We start from the raw sequence: 15268 nt of genomic DNA on the forward strand, positions 1-15268 counted from the left end.
AATATATTATTATTATTATTATTATTATTATTATATTATTATTATTATTATTATCATTATTATTATTATTATTTATTATTATATTTTAAGATAATTTCAGTCTCGTAGCTGTTATATTTTTTACTTTTATCTATTATGTTTGCGCCTCATCCAACTGATCTAGTCAACAAAAAAATCTGATTGGTTGAAGCAATAGTGACGCAATCCACACGCGACTTTGAATGTGCAGTGCATTGCAATTAGACGTGATGCTAAGTGCGCTGCGGATTGAGAGAGTTTAACACAACACCTTTAAACGTCGTGTCTTAAAACAAAAGTACATTAATTATCCAAAAGGTAGACACGGTATACTTTTATCAGACATCCCTCTTCGAAGTTTGAATGAGACAGACGAGGCAGTGACGGTAAGACGGCGCTGTTTACCTGTTAGCTAGCAGCTGTGTTTGTTCCCAACAGTTGCCGTGTTGCTTATTTAGTGAGGCTGTTTGCTTGGAAAAACGTTTCGAAAATAAATCGTGTCAAATATTATTGTAACTGTTAGTAATGTGTGGTGCCAAAGGACGGAGGAAATGAAATGTGAGACAAGTGTGACTAACACGGTGAGGTGAACGAGTTGCTGTGACTTAGCCTAATTATTTGCTTTGGTGGAAGAAGTATTCAGGTGCCTCACTTAGGAAAACACAGCAGTACAACGGTATAAAAGTACTCAGTTTTAAGTAGAACTTATGCATTACGAACCTTCCTCATGTTAAATAAGTATATATCACCAACATGTACTTAAGTTCTCATAGCAAAAGTACTGCGCAACAGAGTGGCCTGTCATTGGCCCATGATCGTATATTATAATTTTTGATTATTGGGACTGATGTGTTAAAATCTAAGCATTATTTAAATGTTGCAGCTGATTCAAAAAAGCGGATTTTAAGTGCTCTACAATATAGAAAAGAGAGTATGATTGCAACATCTTTTGACCAGCACCTCTACTATTTTTGTTTTATAGCACTTTAATTTGGACATAAAGTACTCTCATTTGTCCAGTATGTATGGCAATGTTATATATGGCAACTTCTCCAACCATATCATAGAAATCATTAATTGATATCAAATTGACATGAGTTCCGTTGTTGCAACCTGCCTCATTGATGGGGACGTTGTACAATAGAAGTGAAAAGTGTGTCATGTTATTGTTTGTTATAGTTTATTTGATATGGACATTACCATAGCATTAGAAATGTACATTTATGCACAAGAACCAGATGCCCTGTGTGTAGTGTTTGTATCAAAATGCTAATTTGCAACACCTGTCCACAGGAAGCTTTTTTTTTTTTTTAATAGAAGAAATAGAATATTGAAAAATAAAGAAAATACATTCACAGGCACACACACAGAAAACAAACAAACAAATCAAAACAATCACTAAATCCACACATAAAATACATCCTGAAATTACAAAAAAAATATGCATGAAAAAATGCTACAAACATAAATAACCAAGCACTACAAAGGTCAAACACACTAGCATGTAACTTTCAGATACTTAGTACCTCATGTGGAGTGAGTCCAAAATTAAAGTCTGCTGCCACAGTCAAGAAACCAGAGAAGACGCTGTCTTTCTGTGCATTTTGACTGCTGCGTTACCAACTCATGGCAGATTTTTTTTATCCTCCTCATTCAAGATTGTGTGAATTCTTACAGAGTCTGCTTAAAGTTACAAGGCAGATTGTTCTGCATGAAGGTCATGGTGGGGCAATAGTTGGGGCAGCAGCAGTTGGGCAGTGGTGAATTGTAACTAAGTACAATCAGTCAGTTTAAGTACTTAAGTATAATTTTGAATTACTTTTATCTTAAATAATTCCAGTGTCTTTTTGATACAAGCACTCCACTAGTTTTCAGCAAAAAATATTGTAGTTTTTATTACACCACATTATTTGATCGCTGTAAGGCATATATATATATATATATATATATATAATTAATTATTATTAGATTTGGGCATGTTTGGGGGCAGACCTTACTGTCCTCTGTGCCTCACCTCATCTGATGCAGGCTTTAGTATATATGGAAGCAAACCCCCATCAGTTTTTCTCCTCCACTCTCCTGACATGCTGAAAAAAGGAGTGAGATGGAGGAAATGTGTTAAGTTCTCAGTGGGATTAGTTGTTAAATTTTTAAAATTGGGTTACAACCACACTCACTCCTGTCAGCAATTGTTCAGCTCGGTGTAGTGGCATGGTGGTTTTAAATTAGCACAAATGAAATGTCTTACATTTTACAAAAGAGACTAATCTCCAATCTAATACAAGTTGCATAATTATAACTTCAATGGTACTGATGCTTGCACTTTACTTTTTTTCACTTGATATGATTGCATCCAATTTAGTAGTACATGTACAGTGACAATAAAGATATTCTATATTCTAGATATTCAGTCGCTTCAAATCCAAATACAGACTTAAAGAAAATCATACCTTTATATCAGCATTTGGCTTTAAAATCTGCATGCTTCTCCACATAGCTAGGAAATTTCACATGCAAAGTCAAGAAGTAAGTGGTAATACAATATATATCTATGAGCCATAAAGGTTTGATTACATTACTCTTAGGCTGTCCCTTCTGGGAAAGAGTGGTGCTGTTACAATCGTACCATATCATACAACTATCCCCCGTTCTCACTATAGGCCTGCATATAAGGAGAAGGCAAAAAATGTTTCTTCAATAAATATATAAAAATAATAATATATATATAAATAAAGCTGCCTTGCCTTACAGCACTCAAGTAAATGTGGTGTAATAAAAACTACAATATTGTTTGCTGAAACTAGTGGATCGCTTGTATCAAAAAGACATTGGAAATACTTAAGGTAAAAGTAATTCAAAAATTATACTTAAGTACTGAAATGGATTAATTGTACTTAGTTACATTCCACCACTGCCCAACTGCTGTATTGCCCCACTATGACCTACATGCATAACAATGAAAACTGTTCAAAACTGAGCAAATCTGCTTTTGTTAAAAAAATGAAATGAAAATGTGTAGGAGCTTTTAAGCCTTTAATAACAGAACTGTTCTGTATCACAGCAGATGTGCGGACCATGCATTATTCTGCTGAAGAAGTTGCCAGAAGTGGGAGCAAATAGACGGACGGCTGAGTTAGCTATGGAAATCGTGTCGACATGTGGGTGAGCTTACAGCATCCGACATGAGTATTCACATTTCCACCCCAAGTCTGCACTGGCTCCACTGGTAGCAGCTCATCTGAAGTATCAGAGGGACCTGAATTTAAATCTGAAACAGTCGTTAATGACCGTAGACCATGGCTTAGACAAAATAAAATCCTGTTTCAGCATTGTTGCATTTGAGCTATCTGACTCTGCTGTTGCTGTTCTAGCAGCTGAAAGGAAACCTTCACCTTCATGCTCTCATGAACGTCCATCATTCACTCTGTTTGATTCCTTCAAGATGCACCGAACGCAGAGCCGCCGGCACGGAGCGAAACACCTCAAGAGAAAAAAGGCATTGGTGTCGTCAGTCAAAGGAGTTTCACATCTCTCCCGGCGAGCTAAGAGACGCTTATATTGTAAATTACAGCTTTGGATGTGGAGGAAGCGGAGGGAGAAATGCCATTTTGTTATGTTCAGAGCGAGAAAAAGATCTTGTGGGATCAGCTACAGCCCCTGCCTCAGCGTAAAGACACAGTCGCATAAAAATAAAGTCCCAACGCGCTACTCACCAAACCGAGAAACTTCAGTCAGAACAGCAGCTTTTGTGTCTCCTCTCGGATGTGATACTGCAGGTTCAGATGACACACTCAGAGGGAAGAATGGCCTGCTGAAGTCCAGTGAATCTGTCAGTCTGTCGGAAACGGCTTCCTGTTCCTCGCAGAGCCAGGTTACGGACACAAATGATTCTTCCGGTAACATCAGTCAAACTGCTCCAACAGCTACGGCACCGTCTCAGAAAACTCAAACTTTGGTACCCAGTGAAATTAAAGACACTTTGAAACTTTCTCATACTGTCAAACCCCTATTGAGTACAGACAGCGATGGGTTAAGTGCACATATTAAAGAACCAAGGATGACGACACCGGCTCAGAGGGTTGAGGTTGACGGCCCATCGGGACAGTTTTCGACTGTCGTGTCACATCAGGACCAGATTACAAGCAGAGACACTCATGACAGAGTCACCTTAAAGAAGACCTCTCAACTTGATGTTGGCATACTGACAAAGAACATCCATGGTATGCTTCTCATCGCCTCTGTCAGATTTTTCTATGATTTTTCTTTACATATCTGTTCTTCCACAGCTATTTGAGATGACAGTATTTCCTTGTTTCCCTAGAATTTCTTGATGACTTCTACAGAATACACGGAAGTTTCATCCCATTAAAAAAGAGCGACGTGTTGAGACATCTGAAGAGGAAGTTTAACACCGATTTCTGCGACAGGTAAATGTCAAAAATCTGAATTAGACTGTCTTGCACTGTTGCAGTACTAAAGAGCGGTCTCAGTATCGAGAGCGTTCTCAGGACTTTGTTTAAAGATCTCGTCTTTGACTCGACCACAGTCTTATTCGGTCTTGTCTCAGACAAAGAGGACTTTTTTGTGGTTAAGACCACTACTGCAGGGTATCGATTAATTTGTTGTGCAAAACAGAACTGGTGAAGATGGCTAAAGAAATACTTGCAAAGTATAAGAAACACATGCAGATGACCATTTGTACATCATTACTCATCAACTTGAATTTGCTAAGAAAACTCACACCTCCGCGGTGAACGGAGAATCCAAAAAAGGCGAACATGAATTAGTATAGTATACGGCATCCACATTTAACAAAAGCAAAACTCTGTCGAAATATCCATTTACAAACTCTCACAAAACTTGTTCAGTATAATCCAAGTCTCATTTATATGCTCAGTGCCTCAGAAACACGTGCATTTCTGCAGTTATGATTGAAAACACCTCAGATAGCCTTGGGCGTATGTTTTTTCATACCTTCCTGACATTTCACTGGGGTATTTTGTTATTTGAAACAAAAGAAGTCAATGTAACATATGAAACTGTGTAACCCACATCTTTTTAGACATATTTTGTTTGGTTTAATATAGCCCATTGAATATTGAATAGATAAAATAAACGCCCTTCTTACTGGAAGATGCAATGAATTTTGTTGCCACGGTAGATACCGACACATCAGTGGCTGAATGTAGAATGTATGTTATTTGTTGAATAAAAAATCTGCCAAAAATCTGCTTTTGTAGTTGGAAATAGTTATCTTAAGATAAAGTTATATTTGATGATAATTATATATAATGGCAAAGGCATTTTACTGGTCCTGTAACGTAACCTCACTGCTCGCAATCGCCATCTCTCTCAGTTCAGCTGCCTGTTCCATCAGTAGAGATTGACCTCCGCTGATGCATGTTATACACCGCACTGCCACTGTCAATACAGAATCCATGTATTTGTTTAATAGAAAGAGCGTCTGTATTTTTGACAGTATTGAAATTCATACCTTGATACCGCCCAAGCCTGATGTCAGTACAAACAGTATCACGCATGGCTGAGCAGTGTGCCAGGGCAGGCTGCCTGGATCTGAACTCTGCTCAGTGCTCAAAGGAAGCTCCTGTGAACTATTTGCTCAGGCACACTCAGCACAAGCAGGCCGAAGTGTTATGTAATAGTTAGGTTTGGTAAAAATGTCTTTGGGAAGTACTGAGCATATGACTGGATAAATGAGAATTGGAATATGTGCATGATTTGTATGAGAATTTTTAAACAAATGCTTTGATATAGTTTCACTGTTGTTACACATGGTCGCCTTTGACTTAAATTCATGAAGAATTTCTTGCCTTTTTTGGAGTTTACTTCATGAATTAAAGGTAACGTGGTGAATTAGTGATAAACAAATGGTTGTTTTGAAGGTTAAGTATTCCTTTCTATTCAGTGTTACTTTTTTGTACAGGAAATTTATTAATATATACCTTGAAATTAAATCAAATCTGGAGTTCCTTTTTGTCTGAGACCGAGACAAGACTGAATAAAACTCTTAACAATTTTTCCCAGTTTTGCTGGTGAAATATTCCTTTAGGTTGATTTCAGCTCCGTAGTTTTTGTATTTCTTTGCTCTCAGAAAACTAAGGAAAATTCATGCATAAAATTCAACTCTGAAATGTTTTTGGATTATTTTATCAAGACATTTCTCATGGTACACTTATACGTTTATACTCATAGACAGAATGGGGTAAAAGAGGTGAATGAAGTAGAATCTTCATTTGTTTTCTGTGTGCGTTTTTATAGTTATGTGGGTCTTTCAGATCACTGAGGAGTGCCTGTCATTTGCATGAGCACATTTTATCATAAGTGTATCATGCAGTGTGGGACTCGCACAGGGCTGATTTTGATCTCGACTCGGTCTTGATACACTCCAGTCCTGGTCATAAGTTGGTCTGGGTTCAGTTGGTCTTAACTACAACACTGCTGTCTTAAATCACTTTGAATCATCTGATTCTGTGAAGAAAATCTTCTGACTCAACAGCAGCAGTTTTGTAGTTGTAATAGATGGCATTTTGTAAAGGTTTTCTGTGGTGGAGCATTCATTGTGTAATGATTTTATACCCTGGACTAATTGTATTTTCCCACCCATGCAGGAAAAATTACATTTACGCAGAAGTTTCTAAATATGGAACTTCAATCGTCCAGAAGCCCGTTTCCTCCTTCCAGGTGGTCTACAAGAAGCACACACTGACACTGGATGACTTGTTCACACTGGCAGATCAGAACTGGCTAAACGATCAGGTCATCATCTAACACACCAAGACTTTTCCTCTAAGTGGGCAGAGTTGTGAAGCACAGCCTGAAAGTTAATGCTAAATGTAACTGATTGGTGCATTTTGTTTCTGCTTCAGGTCATGAACATGTATGGAGAATTGATTATGGAATCTGCCCATCACAAGGTAATCAGTGCTGCATAGGTAGCTTTTGTCTTATTTCTTTCATTATAATTAAAACTTATATTATTACATGCCGGGGTTATTGAAATATTCCCAGTAATTATAGGAATAGTTTGACATTTCCGTTGACATTTTGGGAAAAGTTTATGTTTGCTTTCTTATTGAAAGCTAGATGAGAAGATTGGTTCCACTTTCATATTTACAAGGCTGCTGCCTGTTTGCTTAGCTCAGCATAAAGACTGGAGGAGGAGGAGGGAAACCACTAGCCTGGCTCTGTTCTAAGGCAACAAAATCTGCCTACCAGCACCAGTAAAGGCCTTAATACATCAGGGGCATGAGGAATAATTGATATGAGCATGCAAAACACTTACCTCAAAAATATTCATATCGGCAGGGATAAAAATGTTCCATTTTTTTTCCAGGCATCTTTGAATGTCTGTCGGTTATGACTGAGAAAACAAGGTTTCATGCTCTAGCCAATCACACTGCAATCTACGTATAATAGCACACCCCTGCCCTGTCCCTCCACTCTAGCATCAGTCTATGTGCACAACATGATTGGCTGATGGATATATTCACAGTGTGAAAGCTCAAAAAATTGGCTCTGTCCCATGAAAAAGTACTGCTTTTTTTACCTCGTAATAGTTGTGTAATGTATGAAAGTACTCATGACATAAAAAACAGTTTGAAAAAAGTATCTTCAAAAAACAGTAAAAGTCTGGATTGCTTAGAAGTCCAAACATCAGTGGTGTGATGTAACAAAATAATAATACTTTGGGGAGTATTTGTTCTTTACTTGAGGTTTTTTTTTTATTTCTGTCAACTCTCACTTTTACTCCACAAGCTCTCCTTAATAAAATACATACTCACTACATTTCCCTTATAGTGGGGCAGCATAGCTAACCTATCATTCATCTTGTGATAAAAGCACAAAATTTGGTACAAATTGAACTTAATATTAATAATCAGAATGTACTATGTGAGGTTCAGTAACCAACCAGTGGCATTCATTTTGGAAAATGGTTGCCATGGCAACCAGGGTCAGAGTTTGTGGTGGCCTGATATCCAGATTTGTTTTGAATGTATCCATAAACACTTCAGCCCAATTTGGTACTTGGTATCACAAATTGAACAATTGTTATGATATACTGAGCTATGCCGCTCCACTATTAAGCTTTCTAGGTGCTTACTGCAAAATACCAAAGGAAGAGAGGAAGGGACGGATAGACAAATGATCGAATGGGAGAGAACAAAAAAACTGGATTTTGTTATTTAAATCCTTTAAATTGTAAAAAAAAAGGCCATGTTTGTCTTCAAGTGTAATGTACACTGCATTTTTATTAACTTGTGCTTTTCCTTTCAATACTCAGGTACTTCTAATATGATAAAATTGCTTTTAAAATGTAAGAACAGTAAAAATCAGATTTTACTCAAGTTATGTTCAAAAAGTTGACTGTAACTTATACCTAAGAAAGTTTCTGATGAGAAACCTGTGCATTTACTCAAGAATGGCTTTCAGCTACTTCATCCAACACTGCCAAACGTGTGATAAATGTGCTCTTTGGTAGGGGAGCACAAAAGTTAAAAAAAAGACAAAGGCCTCAAGGCACTTTTCTGGTCTAAAGTTAAGAAGACTTCAATCAGATGGCCCTTTCACAGCAAAATACTAAAACATAGGTACATGTTGAAATAAATCTGGGTTACAACTCCAGTTGGACCTTTCTTCCTTTTGAAAAAATGTATTGACATTCAAATTTAATGCATGAAGAGAAAAGCTTCCCCCACTAATTAAATATGTTCTCTCTCGCTTGTTTAATCCATACCAGAAAGTATGAATAGGGCAAGTTGCGATTTCAGGATGTTATATGCAAGACTTTTTCTTGGTCAGACATAGCAGGGTTCCTACGGTCGAGGAGATCCAGGAAAAGTCATTGAATTTCATAATCACATTTTCCAGGCCTGGAAAAGTCATGGAATTAGGAAAAACCACTGAAAGTTTTGGAAAAGTCATGAAATTTTGTTGTGTGTACTCTTCCTTTAATAACCGTCAACATAAGGTCACAGAATGACAAACTGATTTTTGTAGCTGCAGCGGACAAGTAGCTCCAGTATATACGTGGTGTTTTGTTTACCATCTCATGTGTTTCTCGATTTTCTCCCTGCATTCTGTCTCTCCGTTCAGTTATGACAGGTAGCTGTAATTATTTATGAAAAGAGTTCAATGTGTTTAAAAAAAAGAAAAAAAAAGTATTATGGGTCCTTGAAAATTCAGGGAAAAGTTTTGAAATTTTATCCTGATGACATAGACCTGTGACACAGTGACCTGCAGAACTGTCATCACCATGAGGTTTTCAGGCATCCCTCGAATTGTTTAACTATTCCTTCAGTTGATCACAATTTAATCAGGCCTATGTCTATTTTTTTTAAAGGTTACCCAATGTGTTATTATCTAACCATTATAAAAACCTGAATCATTGTAGTTGTGTAATTTTCATCTGTTTTGTCTCGACTCTTAGGTCCATTTTGTCAACAGCTTCTTCCACAGGCAGCTCATGACTAAAGGATATGATGGTGTTAAGAGATGGACAAAGCAGGTGAGGTCTGAGCTGGTAGTTGTGTGAGGATTTTGCAGTGTTTTTGGATTGTTGTGTGTTGAATTTGGAAAACATAGCGTGTTCGGTAAAATTCTAATAGTTATCACCTGATAATATAATAGTATGGACTGACTTAAGAAATGAGGAGGAAGTGGAGTGAGTGGCTTTAACATAATCTTTCTTGCACAGGTGGATTTGTTTTCTAAGACACTGATTTTGGTGCCGATCCACCTGGAAGTTCACTGGTGTCTGGTGACAGCTGACATTGTCAAAAAGAAGATCTGCCTTTACGACTCTCAGGGGAACGCACTCCAGAAGGTTGCAAGGGTAATTCCATGTTGTTGTTTTTGTTATTATAAAAAATTTCAGGTGCATTTATTGCAGTAAGTTCTTGTCTACAAAACATTGTAAAACCGTGCTTTTCTTTATGCTTTGCTTTTGACAGAACATTCTGAAATACTTGATGACAGAAGCAAAAGAGAAGAAGCAAACAGATTTTGAAAGAGGTTGGGCAGTGTCGTTCGATGAGGTATGTTTTATTGGTCCTAAAGAATTTAATAATTAAAGCTTGTGGCACAAAGAAACAAAACAGACCCAATGTGATGTCTTGTCTCCCCCTGCTGTCCATTTACAGAAAATACCACAACAGTCCAATGAAAATGACTGTGGAGTTTTTGTCTTGGAGGTACAAACATGCTTCTCAAACTTAAAGGGACAGCTAACCCCGAAAACAAAAACGCACATTTTTCCTCTTACCTGTAGCTGTTTATAAGTCTAGATTGTTTGGTGTGAGTTGCCGAGTGTTTGAGATATCGGCCATAGAGATGCCTGCCTTCTCTCCAGTATAATGGGACTAGATGGCACTCGGCTTGTGGTGCTCATAGCGCACAAAAATACTTTTGAAAAACTCAACAGCAATGACTTTTTCCAGAAATCATGACCCAGTTACTCAAATCCTTGACCCAGCAAGCGTCACAGACCTTGTTGTGAGCAGTTTAATTTAGTAATTATTTTATTTTTACTATATTAGACAGATACGTTTCGGCTTGTGGCCTTCACCGGGGTCATCAAGAAACACATTGCAAACATAATTTAAACAGGTAGATATGATATTGAAAAAATTTAAGAGGTAAAAAAGTACATAAATACAACCAATCATATACATCCACATATACAGTATATAAGCCAGTAAATCACTGGTAGAGGTAAAGGTGATCGTAGTTAAAAGGTCATGTGACCTTGGACCAATAAAACTTGACAGGGAGGCGAGGGGAGTGTCCAGCAGAAGACGTGAATGCCACCATATTTGGTCATGAACTGGGAAACAGCAGCAGGAGGTGGCATTAGAGTGATCATTTTAAAGTGCGACATCAAGTGTTGCTGAAGCTCTTTAACCTCTCTAAGACTTTCTTCATTCTCCATGCACTTTGGATGTTGGTGACGTTGTGCAAATGGCAAACAGTAATTCGTTACACTTCTGGTTCTATTGCTTTCCATAACAGCCCACAGAATTGGTAATAGCGTCATTTCTTTTCAGTATTCAGATTTCGCTGTGTGCCTCTGTGTGACTGTCAGGTTAATCTTCGGTAAATACAGCTAACGCTAGATATCTTGCAAATAAATTTTTATCAGGTATTTTCGTTTGTCTGTAATTTCTATGTTCACGAAGATCTTTCTGAAAGAGGGAGAGTCACTCTTAGAGATATGGCAACTTTTCATCCACTACATATCTAGCCACAAGCTTCATTAGTGTTTTGTTGCTTCTTGCAGTACTCAGTTAAAATCCAGTTTTGGTTGTTTAGTCAGTGTCGGACTACAGCCATGGCTGCAGAGGGCTGTCCTTTGGTTGGTTTAGTTCTTCACATTGTGCAGCTTCACATTGTTGTTTCATTGTAGTGGGTGTTTTAGTTTGGAGGTGTGAGGACATGTTTTCTGCAGTGGAAAGAGACTCAGTACTAGTATCAGGAACAACAGTGATCTTGTCCTCAACCCTCTTGACTAGTTCCAAGTAACAGGAATATTTCCAGCCACTAAAGTTGTAAAAGCGTTTTAATTTTCCAAACTAACTGACTGATGTTGTGATGGGCGTGTGCAGCATGATGATTACAAAAATGAATCTGCTGATGTGATTAAATTATTCTACTTTATGTCAGCAGTGGGGTGATAACAAAGATAACGCTGCAACTCATTTGGTTTTGGAGTAATTGTAATAACATAACCATGATTTTATTAGTAATTCATTACCATTCTTGATATTGGGAAGCAATATTAATGAAAGTAACAAGTTATCCATTATTCTTCTCCGGTAAAGGATTTATTGGGGAGTTTTATATTATCTGCTGTGAGGGTCCAAGGACAGAGGGATATTGTATCCTGTAATGCCCTCTGTGATATTGGGCTTTATAAACAGAAATTAATTGAATTGAACTATTACAATAAGGCCTTACTGAACAACACTGGTCTTGTACATGAGTAGATCAAAGTTTCCTTCCATACATTGATACAGTTTTTTAAATGTATATATTTGGTGCTTTAAGCACCAGAAGCTGAGTGCCATCTGTATATAGCGTATATCTCCAGTACCCTGCAACTCACACCCAAACAATCTAGATTGATAAACAGCACTACAGGTATGAGGAAAAACGTATTTTTGATTTTTGGGCACACTGTCCCTTCAGTGTATATGACAAATCATTATGGCATCTGATTGTGTGAACCATTGGTCTCATTACTCTATTTTCTGTCTCTATAGTACTCTAGATGCCTTGCTCTGGCAAAACCTCTGCAATTTTCACAGAAGGACATACCAAAGATCCGCAAGAGGATCTACAAAGAGCTCTGTGACTGTAAGCTCCATGAACACAGCTGACAACTCTCTTACAGTTGTGTGTATGTATCACTGATAATATGTACCGCTGCTAGTTAGGATAGGTAATCAGCAGTCCACATTAGCAGCTCCATAACAGCCTAATGGCACTGTCACTGCATATGACTGACCCCAGAAGGTGTGTCTTATATCAGGAGCACTGTTCATGCTAAATCATAATCCTTTTTACAATTACAAGGATTATTGTATTTATATTATGAATATTTAATCAGGCATGTAATTAAAGGAAAAGATCTTTATGTTCCTAATAGACCTTGACTTGGAGTTTACACATTTACAGTGCACCAACAGAGCCTTAATGAATGGACTGCCGGTGTGAATGGATCTAATCTATTACAGTCCCTGTCTGTTATTTATTATGTGTGCACGTTTTTGCAAATTTTAGTTTAATTTTGTTTTTTTTGATGTTTGTTTGTAACATAGTTTACCTGTTAGCACCTTTGGAGCCCCTACGGTTCTGAAAGGCAATCACTTTTATTTTGTGTGCACAGGTTAGTTATCTTGTGGGAACAAGTTTTTGTCTTGAGTGCAATGGTTAATTTTTGTGGGAACAAGTTTTTGTCTTGTAGGAACAAGTTATAATCTTGTGTGAACAAATAATAATCATGTAAAAACAAGTTAAAATCAAAAATCAAAAAGAACAAGTTATTAATTTATTAACTTGTGTATGCAAGTTAATTATCTTGTGGGCACAAGTTATAATCTTGTGGGAACAAATATTATCCTGTGGGAACAAGTTGTAATCTTGTGAGAACAAGTAATATCCATGTAAAAACAAAAATTAAAATCTCATAAGAACAAGGAATTATCTTGTGAGAACAAGTTCTAATCTTTTGGAAACAAGTTATAATTGTGTGGGAGCAATTATAATCTGAGAATGAGCCATAATCTTGTAAAAATAAATTATAATCTTGTGAAAACGAGTTATAATTTTCTAAAAATTTATAGTCTTGTGGGAACAAGTTATAATCTTTATATCTGGTGGGAACAAAATTGTTATTATTTTAAAGAAACAAGATATAACCTTTTTGAGCATAGATAATTAATTTATTTCCACAAGGTGTATTAACTTGTATCACAAAAAAGAAAATGTTACCTTTTGAGACTTTAGGGGCTCTGTAAGCACCAGAGGACTGAATAGGTGCTATATGTATTTTATTTATAAAAAAAAGTGAAGTTGTTGAACTGGAATCAGTGTCCAAATAGTTATTTGTGTTTGTTTATACTATGACTTCTGTGAAGATATTTTACTATGACAATTTTAAACATGCTATACAGTGTTAATGGCTCCATGCCGGCAAAAGCTGAGGCCAGGTTGTCTGTCTGGCTGTCCAGCCCAGTGTATCGGTCTTCTGGGCTGTCAGGAGGAAAATGTGTATAAAGCATCTGTGTTTTAGCTGACATAGTATGGCTTTTATATGCCATTTTGGATGTTATAGTATGATTTTTTTTGTATGATTTTAGATGACATGCAGTAGTATGAATTTTTATGTGGTAATGGACTAAATGCTGTGGTATGACCTTTTTTTTTTTTTTTTTTTTTTTTTACACTATTTGGGCATTTTATGCATTTTTAGACGACATACTAGCGCATGACTTTTATATGCCATTTCTGACGACTTTTATAGCATGACCTTCTGAAGCTAAAAGAGAAGGCTGAAAGAAGCAGCTGAAAACACCTCAAAAAGGCATAGAATAGCATGCCAAGACACGCCATAGCATTTAAATTTGCGAAAACGGCCAAAAGCACCATAATTTGGCGTGTCGAAAAAATGACCAAAATAGGAAGGCTATAGTATGGCGAAAAAGTCAAAATTTGACATATTTCACAGCTGAAAACTCCTCAGAATGGCATAGAATACTCTGCTGAGACACACCATAGCATTAAAATGTACAAAGATGGCCTAAAACACCATAATTTGGCATGTCGAAAAAATGACCAAAAAAGCAAGGCTATAGTATTGCAAAAATGTCAAAATTTGACGTTCCAAAAACAGCTGAAAACACCTCAAAATGGCTTAAAATAGTCTGCTGAGACACGCCATAGCATTTGAATTTGTGAAAAAGGCCCAAAACACCATAATTTAGCATGTCGAAAAAATGACCAAGAAAGCAAGGCTATAGTATGGCAAAAATGTCAAAATTTGACATGTTCCAAAAACAGCTGAAAACACCTCAAAATGACATAAAATAGTCTGCTGAGACACGCCATAGCATTTTAATTTGCGAAAATGATGAAAAACAGCATATTTTGGCATGTCGAAAAAATGACCAAAAAAGCAAGGCTATAGTATGGCAAAAATGTCAAAATTTGACATGTTCCAAAAACAGCTGAAAACACCTCAAAATGGCATAAAATAGTCTGCTGAGACACGCCATAGCATTTAAATTTGCGAAAAAGGCCCAAAACAGCATAATTTGGCATGTCGAAAAAATGACCAAAAAAGCAAGGCTATAGTATGGCAAAAATGTCAAAATTTGACATGTTCCAAAAACAGCTGAAAACACCTCAAAATGGCATAAAATAGTCTGCTGAGACACGCCATAGCATTTAAATTTGCGAAAACGATGAAAAACAGCATATTTTGGCATGTCGAAAAAATGACCAAAAAAGCAAGGCTATAGTATGGCAAAAATGTCAAAATTTGACATGTTCCAAAAACAGCTGAAAACACCTCAAAATGGCATAAAATAGTCTGCTGAGACACGCCATAGCATTTAAAAATTTGCGAAAAAGGCCCAAAAAACACCATAATTTGGCATGTCGAAAAAATGACCAAAAAAGCAAGGCTATAGTATGGCAAAAATGTCAAAATTTGACATGTTCCAAAAACAGC

At 36.9% G+C, this 15268-nt stretch overlaps 1 protein-coding gene across 7 annotated transcripts; it reads left to right on the forward strand.

Annotated features, from left to right (window-relative positions):
* The first annotated feature begins 240 nt into the window (after window positions 1-240).
* On the forward strand, window positions 241-13042 carry LOC121951633 (sentrin-specific protease 5-like). 7 transcript variants are annotated; one of them, XM_042498027.1, is made up of 11 exons: window positions 241-404; window positions 3080-3176; window positions 3393-4238; window positions 4340-4445; window positions 6648-6795; window positions 6906-6953; window positions 9467-9544; window positions 9734-9871; window positions 9990-10073; window positions 10179-10229; window positions 12297-13042. In XM_042498027.1, the coding sequence occupies exons 2-11, from the start codon at window positions 3083-3085 to the stop codon at window positions 12411-12413; spliced, it is 1710 nt and encodes a 569-aa protein (XP_042353961.1). In that variant the 5' UTR covers window positions 241-404; window positions 3080-3082; the 3' UTR covers window positions 12414-13042. The 7 variants fall into 7 exon arrangements, with proteins under 7 accessions (XP_042353961.1, XP_042353962.1, XP_042353968.1 ...); XM_042498028.1 differs by having other exon boundaries at window positions 3083-3176; XM_042498034.1 differs by lacking the exon at window positions 3080-3176 and having other exon boundaries at window positions 3461-4238.
* Window positions 13043-15268: the final 2226 nt, after the last annotated feature.

Source organism: Plectropomus leopardus, chromosome 12 (assembly GCF_008729295.1).
Source record: "Plectropomus leopardus isolate mb chromosome 12, YSFRI_Pleo_2.0, whole genome shotgun sequence".
Lineage (NCBI taxonomy): Eukaryota > Metazoa > Chordata > Actinopteri > Perciformes > Serranidae > Plectropomus > Plectropomus leopardus.